We start from the raw sequence: 16,398 nt of genomic DNA, 5'->3' as shown, positions 1-16,398 counted from the left end.
ATGAAGCAGGTAGTACTATCACTCATTTACATAGGGAGAACTGAGGTGGAGGCACATTGAGTAACTTGCCCAAGATCATATTTTTTGTAATAGTAGAATCAAGATTCAAACCTGGGTAATCGGAATCCAGAATTCATGTTCTTAATTGCTATACTATAATGTACAGTGAAATCCATGAACGCAAAGTACTTTTTTTTTGTTTGAGATAAGGTTTCATTCTTTCACCCAGGCTGGGCTGCAGTGGCTGCCTGCATCCTCAACCCTCTGGGGCCAAGTGATCCCCCCACCTCGGCCTCCCAAGTAGCTGAGACTACAGGTATACACCATCACACTCGGCTAATTTTTTTAATTTTTATAGAGATGAAGTCTCCCAATGGTGCTAGGCTGTTCTTAAACTCTGGGGTCAAGCACTCCTCCTGCCTTGGCCTCCAGTAGTGCTGGGATTACAGGCGTGAACCACTGCATCAAGCTGCAAAGTACTTAAAAAAAAAAAAAATTTAAAGTAGGCCGGGTGTGGTGCCTCACGCCTCTAATCCCCGCACTTTGGAAGGCTGAGGCAGGTGGATGACTTGAGGCCAGGAGTTTGAGAGCAGCCTGGCCAACATGGTGAAACCCTGTCTCTACTAAAAATAAAAAAATTAGCTGGGTGTGGTGGTGCATGCATGTAGTTCCAGCTATTCCAGAGGCTGAGGTACGAGAATCACTTGAACCCAGGAGGTGAAGGTGGCAGTGAGCCGAGATCGCGCCTGGGTGACAGAGTGAGACTCTGTCTAAAAAGAAAAAAAAAAAAAAATTAAAGTAAAAGAAATCAAAATAAAAGCCAGGAAACCACTGCTTTTTAAAGTGATACTTACTGAATTCTTTCTTTAAAATATTTAATATACCTACTATGCATCGTGCACTTTGTCTACATGATTTAACTTAATCCTCTGCAAATCAGTTGTTAGCTCCATTATACAAATGAAGACACTGTGAGTCAAGAAAGTTGTACTTGATCATAGCAACTGTCACTGTAATTTGAACCCAAACCTGACAGACTCCAGATCCTTTCAATCTTCCACGATGCTACTCTACTTCTTTCTTTAAAGCAATTTTTACTACTAAGAATGAATTCAATGAAAAAAAACCTTGCAATCAAACTATTCATAAGTTTAAAATTAGAAGAGAAAATGTTCTTTTCTATCTCGTACCAGGCAAAGAATAGTTCTGACTTCTTAAGAATCAATCTTAGAAATGGTAAGATTCAAGTGATGTGTTATAACATAGGCCAGACAAGAAGAAAGAACATTAGTAGTAAAACTAGTTAGCCTTTATTAAAACAGACAGCAGTAATGTTCACATTGTTGCATATTCCTAAGACAGACAGATCTCTAATGCCATTTTTAACTGAACCCACAGAGAAGATAATTAAAACTGCCCATTTTCTCATTTTTTTCCCTCTCTCTCTTACTTATTATGTTTTTGTATCCAGTGTAAGTTTACTCTGGTATACAAAAAGAAACTGGTGTCCAGAAGTTATCGAATAAGACTCCTGCAATTAAAATGGGCAAGGCAGTATGGACCTGGGCTTAAAAATACAGGCTTGACAGGTCCGGTGTGGTGGCTCACGCCTGTAATCCCAGCACTTTGGGAGGCTAAGGCGGGCGGATCACAAGGTCAGGAGATAGAGACCACGGTGAAACCCTGTCTCTACTAAAATACAAAAAAAAAAAAAAAAAATTAGCCGGGCGCGGTGGCGGGTGCCTGTAGTCCCAGCTATTCGGGAGGTTGAGGCAGGAGAATGGCGTGAACCCGGGAGGCAGAGCTTGTGGTGAGCCGAGATAGCGCCACTGCACTCCAGCCTGGGCGACAGAGCAAGACTCTGTCCCAAAAAAAAAAAAAAAAAAAGGCTGGGCGCGGGGGCTCACGCCTGTAATCCCAGCATTTTGGGAGGCCAAGGCGGGCAGATCACGAGGTCAGGAGATCGAGATCATCCTGGCTAACACAGTGAAACCCCGTCTCTACTAAAAATACAAAAAAATTAGCTGGGCGTGGTGGCGGGCTCCTGTGGTCCCAGCTACTCGGGAGGCTGAGGCAGGAGAATGGCGTGAACCCAGGAGGCGGAGCTTACAGTGAGCCGAGATCAGGCCACTGCACTCCAGCCTGGGCGACAGGGCAAGACTCTGTCTCAAAAAAAAAAAACAGGCTTGACCCATGCGGATTAGGATGGCTACTATCAAAACAAAACAAAACAAAACAAAACAAAAGAGAAAATAAGTGTTGGTGTGAATGTGGAGAGATTGGAACCCTTGTGCACTATTGGTGGAAATGTAAAATGGTACCGCTGCCGTGGAAAACAGTATGCAAGCTCCTCAAAAGATTAAAAATAGAGGTACCATACAATCCAGCAATCTTATTTCTGCACAAATATCCAAAAGAATTGAGAGCAGGGACTCGAAGAGATATCTGTGCACCCATGTTCATAGCAAACATTATTCATAACAGCCAAATGGTAGAAGCAACCTAAATGTCCACCAATGGATGAATGAATAAATGAAACGTGGCATCCACATCCAATGGAATAGTATTTAGCCTTGAAAAGGAGGAAAATTCTGATACATGCTACAACATGGATGAACCCTGAGGACATTATGCTAAGTGAAATAAGCAAGTCACAAAAAGACAAACACTGGTGAGCATATGATTCCACTGATATGAGGTACCAAAAGTAATCAAATTCATAGAGGCAGAAAGTAGATTAGAAGTTACCAGGGGCTGAGGGAAGGGGGAAATGAGGAGTTATGGTGTTTTTTTTTTTTTTTTTTTTTTGGAGACGGAGTCTCGCTCTGTCGCCCAGGCTGGAGTGCAGTGGCGCGATCTCGGCTCACTGCAAGCTCCGCCTCCTGGGTTCACGCCATTCTCCTGCCTCAGCCTCCCGAGTAGCTGGGACTACAGGCGCCCGCCACCACGCCCGGCTAATTTTTAGTATTTTTAGTAGAGACGGGGTTTCACCGTGTTAGCCAGGATGATCTCGATCTCCTGACCTCGTGATCCACCCGCCTCGGCCTCCCAAAGTGCTAGGATTACAGGCGTGAGCCACCGCGCCCGGCCGGAGTTATTGTTTAATGAGTACAGGGTTTCAGTTTTGCAAGATGGAAAGTTCTGGAGATGGGTTGTACAACAATGAGAACGTACTTAACACCACTAACTATACACTTACAAATGAGTAAGACAGGAAATTTTATGTTACATATATTTTACCACAATTAAAACACAAAAACAAAAACAAAGGCTTGAAAGTGGGGATATAAATCCTGGCTTCCCTCTTCTACCTTCAAATTTTGTGACTCCAGATAAGCTATTTATTGAATTACGGATGCTCAGATTCCTTATTTGTGAAATGGGGATAATAATAGTGCCTTCCTCTCAGGGTTATGAGGGCGATATGAGTAAACACATGTAGCATATTTAGCATGGTATTTGGCCATGATAAGCACGCCATAAATGTTGACTTAGGGTCCTAGCAGTAGGTATGGAGTATTTAGCCAATGACAATTATGGGTAATGATTTTAAAATTTGACAATATATTGTGATTATGTTTGTAAAAGGAATCTTTATCTTTTAGAGGTATTTACTAGTATATTTCTAGATGAAATAAAATGTAAATGGGATTTTCTTCAAAATAATCAGGGTTGGGGGAATAGGGGTAGATAAGAACACAGATGACATAAGATTGGCTGTCATCTGATGACTGCTAAGGGTGGGTAATAGGTATGTGGGATTATTATACTATTCTCTCTACTTTTGTATATGCTTGAAAATGTTCATAAAATTTCCATAAATAGATTTCCATAATGGAATTAAACAAAAAAATTCCTTGATCCCAATCTTTGATGATGGCTTTCAGATAATTTTTCAAACTATTACATGGTCATGGATTTGGTATTGCTGACCCCACGTCCTGTCTATCTACAGTTTTTCTTCAGTTTTTCTTCAGAAAAAATTAGGCTGCATGTGAGCACAAGATAAAAATATTGATGTTCTCAGCATCTTAAAACTGTGTTTTTCTCAAGTTTCCTATTCTTCTGCCCCTTTCACTAAAAATGTGCATATAACTTTCACCCATTCCCACCATCATTTTGATAACACCCTTCTAATCTGTTGTACCTCTCATCAGTTTCATCAAAAGAGGTCAAGTGATTAGCCGGGTGTGGTGGCGCACACGTGTAATTCCAGCTACTCGGGAGGCTGAGGCAGGAGAATCGCTTGAACCTGGAAAGTGGAGGTTGCAGTGAGATCATGCTATTGCACTCCAGCCTGGGCGACAAGCAAAACTTCATATCAGGAAAAAAAAAAAAAAAGAGGTCAAGTGAGACAAAATAAGTCCAAAGCACAGTATTTTGCTTCAGATGCCAGGGAGACCAAGGTGGGAGGACCGTCTGAGGCCAGGAGTTCAAGACGAACTTGGGCAACAAAGCGAGATCCCGTCTCTACAAAAAATAAACAGTATCAGCTGGGGCCGAGCACAGTGGCTCATGTCTGTAATTCCACCACTTTGGGAAGCTGAAGTGGGCGGATCACCTGAGGTCAGGGGTTCGAGACCAGCCTGGCCAACATGGTGAAACCCTGTCTCTACTAAAAATAAAAAATTAGCCGGGCATAGTGGCACATGCCTGTAATTCCAGCTACTCAGGAGGCTGAGGCATGAGAATTGCTTGAACTTGGGAGGTGGAGGCTGCAGTGAGCTGACACTGCATGCCACTGCACTCCAGGCTGGGCAACAGAGTGAGACTCTGACTCAAAAAAAAAAAAAAAAAAAAAAATTAGCCAGGATGGTGGTGCATGCCTATAGTCCCAGCTACTCAGGAAGCTGATGTGGGATGATTGCTTGCGCCCAGGAGGCAGAGTTTGCAATGAGCTGTGATCACACCATTGCACTCCAGCCTGGGAGACAGAGGGAGACCCTCTCTCAAAACAAACAAACAAACAAGAACCAACAAAAGCCTTACTGTTTCTCTTAATGTAAATACCCAAATCAATATTCCTACCCCACTGGCCTCATGCTACCACATTATTTCTAGACGCTCTAACAGACCAGCAACCAACTGGCTTCCTCATCTTATCTGGGACTTTTGGGCCATTCTGGTTCAGAGCTGGGCTGGTGGTAGAACTGATAACACCATTTTCTAGGCTAGAGGAAAGGATGGGAGAGTAGAAAGGGTGCCCCAGAGAATTTAAACGGAACTGCCCTTTTAGACAGTAACACTATAGTTAAGGAACGAATAGAGGGACACTACATTTCCTTGTTTACGTATTATCAATGGTGATGTTTACAATACTCCCTTTCCAAGAGGCAAACATGAAGGAATTAAACCAGGCAGAGTCTTTGAAATAATAATTTCCCCACTACTGCTACTTGCTGAGAAACCCTTTTCACTGTGGCAATCTAAAATTAACCTTGTAAAACACACTATGTGGAAAAACAAAACAAAACAAAAAATAAGCTGACTTCTGAAAAAATTTTTCAAAGTATTGGCTAACATATCAAAAGCCAAATCTCTAGCAATATAATTTAAATGCCAGGTTACACTGCTCCTTCCTGGCCACCCATACTATCCCCCAAGTATGATTTTTTTTTTTAAATAAACAGCAAAAATGAATGGTTATGTTTATCAAGTTTTAGAGTTATCTCCTGATCATGCAGGCTGATGCATTTGGTAGGATTTTGACAAAAGCTGGTGTATACCATTCCACTACGGGTTAGACGGCCATGCATGCAGATCCTTCGTGGGCACTTGTCAAGCACATGTGAATTATCACTGCTGTCGGACACAAGAATCCAGTGCCACAATCAGTGAGAACACAGACAATAGCATTGTCTTTGTTGCTATTGCCAGAGTGAAGCGGTATTCCCTTTATTTTAACGAACATGTCCTTGCAATTTATTTTGAGGAACAAGATTATACACAGATTAAAACAATTTTGGAATTACATGGCCAGATAAATATCAGTTATTTTTTTCCATATGTTAAATCACTGTTATATGCTTTTTTTTTTTAAGCGCTTAACAATTGTGTTGGAGAAAGGACATCAAATGATGCTTAGAAATGTGATACACATTTTCATTTCACACTCCATCAGCTTTTACAACTGTAGCTCAATGAAATGTGAGAGAGCTTGGCAAACGGCCATATTTACCAAGGTATAAAATAGGGGTCAGGTTACTTTTTTATAGAAAGAAAAAAAATGTTTAATTTTCACTCCACATGACTAAAGTAGATATCCAGCTAACACCCTTCTGAAAGGCACCATAACTGCATATATGATACGGTTTAGTGCCTGTTCAGCTGTAGGTTTTTACTACAGTATAAACAGCTTTGTAAAGCAAGAAAACACCCCTTTCTTCATCCCCTTCCACTCAGGATCTACTGACATAGAAACATACTGGATCAGATCATCTTTTGATGTCAACATTTTCACCTGCAAATAATGGCTTTTACCCCCTGCTTCTAAACTGGAAGCAGAAACAGCTTATTCCCTTTACAGCCAGAGAAGCAAAGCTATCGGCATCAGCAAAAACACATCTTTCTAATTCAGATTTCAATCTGTCAGAAAGGATTAAAGCCTCATGCATACATAAAAAGGGAACTATAAATGATAACAGAAACATGGCCTGGAATCACTGTGCTTCCACAGCTGCTGTTTTACTAGCAGGGTAGAGAGGAGAGCATCTTTTACTTACCTTTGTCAAACCTGAGACTTCTCCCTTTGCTAGCGGTTTGCTGATGGAGGGCGTGTACACTTTGGCATCAGATACCGGCTGCCCTTTCATAAAATGTTTGCCTGATTCATAGATGTCCACTTCAACCATCTTCCCCATGAACGCAGGGTTCTTTGGCACTAAAACCTTAAACACATTTGTTTCAGAGGCTTAATTTTTAAAAATAAACATTTTACTTTAGAACAGTTTCAGATTTATAGAATTATTGCAAAGATAGTATGGAGAGCTCCTGTATACCTAACTCCCAGTTTTCTTATTATTTACCGTCTTACATTAGTATAGTACTTTTGCCACAATTAATGAACCCAAATTGATATATTAATACTATTAACCAAAGGCACACCTAATTATCCAGGTTTCCTCATTGTCCCTCAATGTCATTTTTCTATTCTGGGATCCCCTCCAAAGTGGACTCTTACCTTCTAGCTGCTCAAGGGTCTGCAGAGCCTGCAGGAAGGAAAGGCACTCCTGGGAGGGGCTCCTGGGCCCCTGGGCAGTGCTTTTCCAGTGCAGGATGTGCCTGATGTCCTGAGGCACGTGGAAGGCAGACCTGGGAAATCCCCCAGCAATCAGCCAGCCACTTCTGGACAGGCCTTTGATATCTTGCTCTTGGCTATTCCATGCAATGAGGAAAACTGAGACAATACTGATGAAAGCCTTATACTTTTAATACTTTCCAAGTGAGCTGTCAGAGTAATGGTTTGAAAAGACACTTCAAACAGGCCTGCGTGTTTGTGTCCGTGCATGTGTGTGCTGTTTTGAGGGAGAAGGAGGTACATTTGAAAGAACCTTCCAATAACACTGTACACTGCTGTTTGGAGCTAAATGACTCCTGAAACTAACAGCTGCCGTTCATTTCCCCTGCTCTGTTAGAAAAGGCATGTGTTTGTCAGTCCTGGGAATCTACCTCCATCTAGAACCAGTCCTCTGAAGGGTACTTTGGCTTGTTCACAGGAAACTGTCAGGTGGTCTCTTTCCACTAGAGATTCCTGATAAAAGTACTTGTTTACTTCGAGCAAACGTTTCCCTTCCTTTGGGACCCACAGGTAGCTTGTGTGTGTGATGTCTCCCTTACACTTCTATTTTAGCACTGCAGCGACTTGCCAGTCTTTTCAAGTTAGAATCCAAAATAAATAGACCAGTTCTAATCCAGTAATACTTGGATATCTAGATATAATCTTCACCTCTGGAACTCATCTTATTTAGAAAAATAATTCCTAGAAAATCTTTGATATGCTTAGTTGTAGAGACAGAAAAGTCAGATGAGAGCCAGGAGTTCCACAGCCAACCTCTCTGAAAGGCAAAATTGAATCTTGGTCTGAGTTTGATTTTTATGACCACTGAGTACACTGCTTCATCAAAGTAGAAGAAAAAGGTCACCTGGGTGGTGAATTACTTATGGCAGGCAAAAAGAACTAAAAGAGCTTTAGTGTTAGGATATAAAAAGCCCTTTTAAATCAGTTTTTATAAAATAAGAAAATCTCTAGACCAAACTAACCCTGGGAGATTTGGTACTATTCTGGGGAAAAATAACCCTCCTTGATCTGCTGCCTTGATCTGAATGAAGGGCTCAGTGTTTTCCCCTCCTCCAGTTTTAATAATTGGAAAAAGCCCGACTGCTTTAAATTGGAGGAAGCAGCTAACGAGGCATGCCACTGCCTTTAAAATGAAGGGAAAAAAGTTCCCTGCTGAGGCAAAACCCAGATGGCAAGAGAAAGGAGAGAGAAGAGGCAACCAAAATGCAATCAAGCTCCTCCCCAGGGCTGAGCAGAAGGTTGGCCTGAATAGGAAAATGGCCCTCTGGGGTATATTAATGAGATGGGGAAATGGGGAAGCGATGCAGGCCAGACATGGAGTGCTGGGAGCCCTTCCTCAACTGCAGTCTCCACCGGTACTGAACAGAGCACGTTTAGTCTGGGCTTTGAAAAGCTCCCCTGTTTCCTGGGGACGCACTGCCCAGTCTGAGATGATTCCCTGGGGAATGTCAATGCTGGGGGCCTCTTCAGCTCCTGCTTTCCTGCCTTCTGACACAGGCAGCCTGCTTCCTCTGCCCATCCCTCATCCGACTTGTCCACATTGGCCTTCAGCATCTTCTCAAGCTCTAATTCCAGCCATGACCCATAGCAAACATTTTCACCTCTTATCTGATAAGAAAGAAGCAAAAAAGTAGGAAGCTCCATTTGATTTTAATACAATCCAGAATGATCAGTGAAAATCTCCGTACGCCCATGACAGTCTCCCACACAGGCTATCATGAGATGGGAGACACAGGCTACCATAAGATGGGAGAGGAGGGCGTATCCCATCTCTTCCCTGGCCTTGGCCCTTGCCAGGGTCAATGACCCTGAAAGAGGCACTCTCTTTTCCTCAGTCACTTTTGAATTGCTCTCCCACCTGGAGGAGTAGAAGCCCTGATGCTGAAACAGAAGTCAGGCTCCTCGGTGGGCAAAGGCAGGCCAACTTAGATGGCCAGGGAAGGAGGGCTAGTAATTGGGGGCGCCCCTAGGGATGGCCTTCAAAGCTCTCACAGTGAAGCTGGTTTGATCCTCACACTGGTCTGCACAGTTGTTCATACAATTAGAGTTGAGTCCAAGGAATAGACTCCTTTTCCTCTGCTCCCAGCATTTTTATTAAGGTAGAAGTTAAAAAAACAAATGCTAAAACTAAACTAAACTAAAAAACCAACCAACCAACTAAAAAAACTGTCCGGGTGATGTACCAGTGAGAGGAAATCCCTGCCCTTTCATGCTGCTGTCGCCCATGCAGACATCCTTCCTGTGGTCTGAGCAGGACTTTCCCCCCTGCTTTGCCAGGGTGTGGGAATTGTGGCAGTGCTAATTGCCTGGTTCCAAATGCCCAAAAGCCTAAAGCTGGTCCTGTCAAAGATTAATGTGAACTAAAATAGACTAAATACACCTATTCCTTTGTACAGAACATATTGTAGAGTAAGTCACAAAGATAAAGTCCATGTTAGCCTGGCTGGCTTGAAGCGATAAAACAGCCTTGTTGTGACAAGATTCAACACTCTCCCCTTTAAATGCCCTTTGCTTAAACTTTCAGAACTCTTTCTCACGTTGGAGAAAACTCAAGAATACTGAAGTGCCTCTTACCTGCTCATAGAATTGATTGTGTGCAACATAAAACTTGGAATCAAAAGATTCTTCTGTTACTAACACTTGTTGTCTTTCACCAATCTGTGGAGAGAAGGGGAGGGAAAAAAAGGAAAGATAAAGGTAAACACCTGTGAATCCAAAAATAAAAATAAAGGCTAGCCCAGGTAGGTCTGGACCAAGTAGCGTCTTCTTGAATTTAAAGTAGACTCTACATTGCTGGTTATTTAACAGCGAACCCTGTTCCAATCACGGATTCCAATGTTTTGAAAGACATTAATTATCTGGCAACATAAAATTAGCATAGTATAAACTCTTATTTTCTTACATAACTCTGAAACAGAATTTGATCTCCTTCAACATAAGTAAGATAATTAAAGCTTCTATGACATACAAAAATCTAAATATCACTTTGTTTCCTGAAACAAAGTTGCAAAACAAGCCAGAACAAGCTGCTTCTAATCCAAATTCATGAAAATATTTTGGCAATACGAAAGAATAGTAATAAACATTAATTTGAGTTATGAGGGATGTAACACTAAAGAAAATGCCTCTGAAAACTAGTCATTAGGACCTTGCACCTCCACATTTCCTATCTTACATACAATTCTGAAAGTACTGAGTAATTCACAGAGCTATTTACTTATTATATACATTTTCTCTGTCACAGGCAACTGTCTCTTTGCTGCAGTCACGACCCCATGTTCATTTATTATTTTTTAAAGAGAAAGACAGCAAAAATATGGAATTGCTAATTTTCCACAGAATTGATGTACATTATGATCTAGGCACCCATTTTTAATAGCAAAGAAGTAAATCAGCCAAAACAACGGGTAAAGAAGTGTGACTATTCTATGGAAATTCTGTAATTTCCAAGTTTATTCTACTGTGAAATGCAGCATTTAAGGTATAAATTATTATTATTATTATTATTATTATTTTTGAGACAGAGTCTCACTCGGTCACCCAGGCTAGAGTTCAGTGGCATGATCTTGGCTCACTGCAAATTCCGCCTCCCGGGTTCAAACGATTCTTCTGCCTCAGCCTCCTGAGTAGCTGGGATTACAGGCATGCGCCACTATGCCTGGCTAATTTTTATATTTTTAGTAGAGACGGGGTTTTGCCATGTTGGCCAGGCTGGTCTCGAACTCCTGACCTCAGGTGATCCGCCTGCCTCGGCATCCCAAAGTGCTGGGATTTCAGGCATGAGCCACCATGCCTGGACTCAGTTACTCTTTTTACAAGGTTGTCAAAATGTCTGATACAGCAAAACAACTGTACTGAATGACTGTGCCGGGGATTATTTTTACCATTGCTACTTAATAATTATGACCCCCCCCCAAATTAAAGCCCACTGGCAAGATAATTTTTTAAAATTCCTATTCTCATTTGTAGGGACTTGTCACCATGTTCAGGCGGTTACCATGAAGGAAACATAAACACAGCTGCACTAAATAGACCACCTAACAATTAAAAAACAAATCGAACTCCCCTCTCTATCATACAATGCCAGTACCTAAATACACCATAATTTACTATCTAGTTTACTATCTCATTCAAAATATAGCCCTCTTAGCCAAAAGTTGTCAGGTCTCTGAGATGACACTTAGTAAAGACTCTTTTCACTGTCTGAAAAACAATGGAAGTTCTGGCAACATTAATCCCCTTAAAAAAATCAAGTGGCAAAAAAGAAATTTCTCCCAACTTCCATGTTGAGCTTCAATGGCTCTGTTTATCAAAAAGGGCTGGTGAATATTGGGTATCACTGAAGTATATTCTTCTAGAAGAAAACTTAGAATGTTTGCACACATTTCACAGTGTGAGTTGCTTATGACTTAGGATAAGTATCTGTCAATGGTTCTTAAGGAAATCTGCAATTACACTTCATTTAACATCAAGTTTTCAGGAAATTAACAACAATGTGAAATTGTAGAGCCATTGAAAACTATGCTGCTTCTTTCTTCTTCTTAGAATCAACGTGGAGAGTAAGGCCCATCATGTTTGGGCTGCTCTATTTCATCTGGAGATGATAACAATGACAGTAATATATACAGAGTTAAAAAGACTTGCTATGTTTATATAGTAGAAAGCTGGGCTTTTAATCAACCATAAGAGAACTATTTGTAGGTGAGTATTTAACTATTATTTGCCAAAGAGACTCAGGAGAACCGCAATGTGCACTAATTCATAGTGGCAAACACCTTTTCAGTCATCCTATTTGTGTCCTCAACTGAGGAGTCATCCTATTTGTGTCCCCAGTCTCATTGGCAAGGCCCTTAAAAATCTCCAGAGTGGCCGGGCCCGGTGGCTCATGCCTGTAATCCCAGCACTTTGGGAGGCAGAGGTGGGCAGATCACTTGAGTCCAGGAGTTTGAGACTGCCTGGGTAACATGGCAAAACCCCGTCTCTATAAAAAATACAGAAATTAGCCGAGTGTGGTGGTGTGTGCCTATAGTCCCAGCTACACGAGAGGCTGAAGTGGAAGGATTGCTTGGGCCTGGCAGATTGAGGGTGCAGTGAGTTGTGATCATTCTATTGCATTGCAGCATTGGTGAATGAATAAGAACCTGTCTCAAATAAATAAATAAATAAATAAATAAATAAATAAATAAATAAAACATCTCCAGAGGCCAGGCACGATGGCTCATGCCTGTAATCCCAGCACCTTGGGAGGCCAGGGCGGGTGGATCACTTGAGGCCAGGAGTTCGAGACCAGCCTGGCCAACGTGGTGAAACCCTGTTTCTACTAAAAATACAAAAGTTAGCCAGGCATGGTGGCATATGCCTGTAGTCCCAGCTACTTGGGAGCCTGAGGTGGGAGGATTGCTTGAACCCGGGAGGCAGATGTTGCAGTGAGATGAGATTGCACCCCTGCACTCCACCCTGGGTGACAGAGTGAGACGCTGTCTCTAAACAAAATCTCCAGAGCATACGGAACAAAACTGAGCCTAGGAAGGCTAGGGCTTTGATCAAAAGCTGCTGCAATCCGTCCCCACTGCTTAAAATAAATATATGTATACATATATATTATAAATATATAAAACTTGCTTGAGCCCGGGAGTTGGAGGCTGCAGTAAGCTTTGATCATGCCACTGCACTCCAGTCTGGGCAACAGAGTGAGAACCTATCTCAACAAATGAACAAACAAAAAATAATAAATGCTTCCCTCAATATTTTTTAATGAATGAAGTCACACTGAAGTGAAAATCAAATATAACCTTTAAGAGAAACAACTATTCCAAATAATATTAAAGTCAACACTGAAGTTATGGAAGAATGAGTTCAGATGACATTCTGGAAGATGCAACTTCACCTTGGTTGCAAAGGAACTTGTGGGCTAAGGAAACATATACAAGCCTCAAATTTCTTTTTAAAATGAGCCACTTCCCCTACACTTTCTAGATGCTGTCTCTCCCACCCCATATGGTAGCCATGTGTGGTTAAAGACCCTCACATAACAAAATTGAGAGTAATCATCCTGGCTTGCCATATCCAAACAGTGCCTCTGCTATCTGAGTAAGGAAGTTCTAGTCATAGAACTAAGGCAGGGCATCTGCAGAAAAGTGGCAAGGCTACAGATATCTTCAGGACTCTAAGACCACACCACCCAGTTATTTATTATGCTAATGGCAGAGGTAGTCCACTAGAAGGGATCAGAATTTGTCTTAAAGAGACTCTACACTCATCTGAGAAGCAAACTTCTATGGCTGCCTCACCGTCACTGACAGATCCTTGCCTAACAGCTGAAACTACCAACAGGAAAAGGTTACATCACTGTGAAAAATGGACAAAATCCTGCAAGTAAGGAAGAGGTTGAAAACCATGGTTCTCATAAAATGTGTGACTGGCAGCCTGCTATGGTTTGTCCCTGACAAAACTCATGTTGAAATTTAATTGACAATGTAACAGTGTTGGGAGGCAGTGTCTTTAAGATGTGATTAGGTCATTAGGATCAGTTAATGTCTTTCTCCAGGGACTGAGTTAGTTCTTGAGGGAATGGGTAAGTTCACATGACAGCCTGGTGTTATAATGTGAGGCTGCCTTTCGTGTGTGGTCTCTTTGAAAGCCCTTCTGCTTTCTGCTGAGTTGAAGCCCTCACTAAATGGGTTGCCTGATCTTGGACTTCTCAGCCTCCAGAATCATGAGCCAAATAAATTTCTTTTCCTTATAAATTATCCAGTCTTGGGTATTCTGTTATAGCAACAGAAAATGAACTAAGACAGAGCACAATATAATTGTTCAGCAGAAATGTTTAAGATACAACTGAAATTCTAAGTCCAAAGAATGGTCTGGTGGGTGGCGTCAAGAGAATTGTAACATTCAAGGATAGGAAGAAAGGGGAAAGTGATGGATGGACAATGAAAGGGCAGAAGCAGAAGCACATAGTTCTAGCAGAACCCAAGGGAAAAAAGTCTGAAGAGGGTTCTTTGAAATCAACAGATGCCACATATATGGATTGGTCAGTAGGGGACAAAGACACAGGGTCTGAGTGAGATTATTTTTGAGATGAAAGAGACCTGACTATGTTTTGGGCCTTCACTTTCCTCATCTAAAAATGAGAGGTTGGTAGAAGTGGGACGGAAGTAGGGAGAAGAGGGTAGGGCTGTTGAAGGGGAGGTGGATCACAATATTTAAAGATCTTTCAATTATGAAGTTTAAGTCATTGTTGAAGGTAGATCTGTAGGCTGTGGATCAGCACATCCAAAGGTTTCATGGGAATTAGCTGAAGGAAATTATGTACTCTAATCAAGCCTGTCTCTCTCTTGTTCTCTCTCTCTCTCTTTTTTTAAACAGTAAATGTATGCTTAGAGCCCTCTGCAAATTACAGCTACCTTCTTGGTGTACTTAAACCAACAACTTGATTTTCAATACAGTACCTGCCAGGAAACAATTACAAGGTGTCTCAAGAGGCTATTGAGTGTCTTGAAGTTTCCTTAAAGAAGCCTGCCAAAATCTCAACAAAGCTTGGCTGGGTGTGGTGGTGGTTCACACCTGTAATCCCAGCATTCGGGGAGGCCAAGGCGGGAGAATCATGTGAGGACAGGAGTTAGAGACTAGCCTGGGCCACATAGCAAGACCTCGTTTCTACAAAAAAATAAAAAAAAATTAGTAGGGTGTGGTGGCACACACCTGTAGTCCCAGCTACTTGGAACACTAAGGCAGGAGGATTGCTTGAGTCCAAGAGTTCAAGGTTGCAGTGAGCTATGATTGCACAGCTGCATTCTAGCCTGGGAGACAGAGAAAGATCCTATCTCTAAAAAAAAAAAAAAAAAAGGAACTCTCAACAAAGTATTTTCTTGTAATCCTAAGAAAGATGTCCTTTTCCTTCTGATTTGTTTATAGGCATATAGTTTATGGCTGGTTAAATAAAATGATGTTTATTTAATTTCTGTAACATGCTAGAGGTTAAAAGCTTCTGTTGAGAATACAAATGCTATAGTATTTCCAAGGGAAACTCAGTTTCCATTTACAAAGCTTTGCCTTTTAAGAGATCTGTCAGGAAAGTAACTGATTGTAGTAACTTGATTGTAGCTCTCTGAAGTAAGGGACAATTCTTACCTTCAGAGCTTATTCCTTTACTGAATTCAGTTCTATGGACTTTTGAAAGTGGCTGTTGGTTCTGGCACCTGCTTTAACAAGCTAGGCATACTTTACAATTTATTCATCAAATGTAAGTAGAGAAAGTAATTTTTTCCTAGGATGTACAGAACTTCATTTCATCATTTTAATGTTATTTAAAGACATTTTATGAAAAATGAATTATAAAAATATTCCTGTAAAACTAACCCTTGCTTTCTCTGACTGGGTCACTAAAGTGAAGGAAGGCGCAGGAAACGTCTCTACAAGACCCTGCATTACTGCTGACCTCTCAGGGCTGCTGGGAAATACGGCCCCCAGCTGTGAAAGAATGAGTGTGCTACAATTTTCTAGGCCTTGTTGAAAAGATATGAGAAAAGCTCTTATACTTTTTTTTTTCTTTTTAATGAAAACCACAAAGGCAGAAAATAAAAGCAGTATTCCCCTAGACAGACAAAGAAAGTAAGACGTTGGAGGGAGCTTAGCAATCTCTCTGATTTCACAGGGAGAGAACTAAGGTCTGGCAAGATGGGTGATTTGCTCAGTGGCAGTGGCAGAAGAAAGGGAAGTCTTTGAACTCTTCCCACTACTCAATGCTTCCTATTTAATTGCTAGCTGTGGAAAACTTACAACATCACGGATCTAATTCTGCAGTGTATGACTTTTCCTTGAGCAGAGAAACGTCTGTGACAAACAAATAGGAATGTTTTTAAATTCAATTTTGGGGTAGATTTTTCAGTAAGTTACATAATCAGCTAGCTGTGTCATTTGTGTCACATCTATGCTTAAATTTCCCAAGTGCCTGAAGTTGTGAAAAACATCAGTTCTAACCATATGGCCAGAGAGTGCAGATAAAACACACACTTGCATTTAAAAAGCAGTGGTTTCCAACAGAATTTGGTTGCTGAATGAATGCTCCTCAAGTACACTCTAAGTCATCATTTGCCCTG

At 41.4% G+C, this 16,398-nt stretch overlaps 1 protein-coding gene across 1 annotated transcript in view; it reads right to left on the bottom strand.

Annotated features, from left to right (window-relative positions):
- CDKAL1 (CDKAL1 threonylcarbamoyladenosine tRNA methylthiotransferase) overlaps window positions 1–16,398 on the bottom strand; it is a 695,935-nt gene that overhangs the window by 24,664 nt on the left and 654,873 nt on the right. The window contains exons 14-15 of the mRNA XM_019030135.2: window positions 9,872–9,955; window positions 6,723–6,887 (exon numbers count right to left, since the gene is read on the bottom strand). Of these exons, the coding sequence (XP_018885680.1) occupies window positions 6,723–6,887; window positions 9,872–9,955 (249 nt within the window). The remainder of the gene's footprint in view (window positions 1–6,722; window positions 6,888–9,871; window positions 9,956–16,398) is intronic.

This window comes from Gorilla gorilla, chromosome 5, assembly GCF_029281585.2.
Source record: "Gorilla gorilla gorilla isolate KB3781 chromosome 5, NHGRI_mGorGor1-v2.1_pri, whole genome shotgun sequence".
NCBI lineage: Eukaryota > Metazoa > Chordata > Mammalia > Primates > Hominidae > Gorilla > Gorilla gorilla.
The sequence above is the reverse complement of the archived record's forward strand: the minus strand, read 5'-3'. Positions and strand labels throughout refer to the sequence as shown.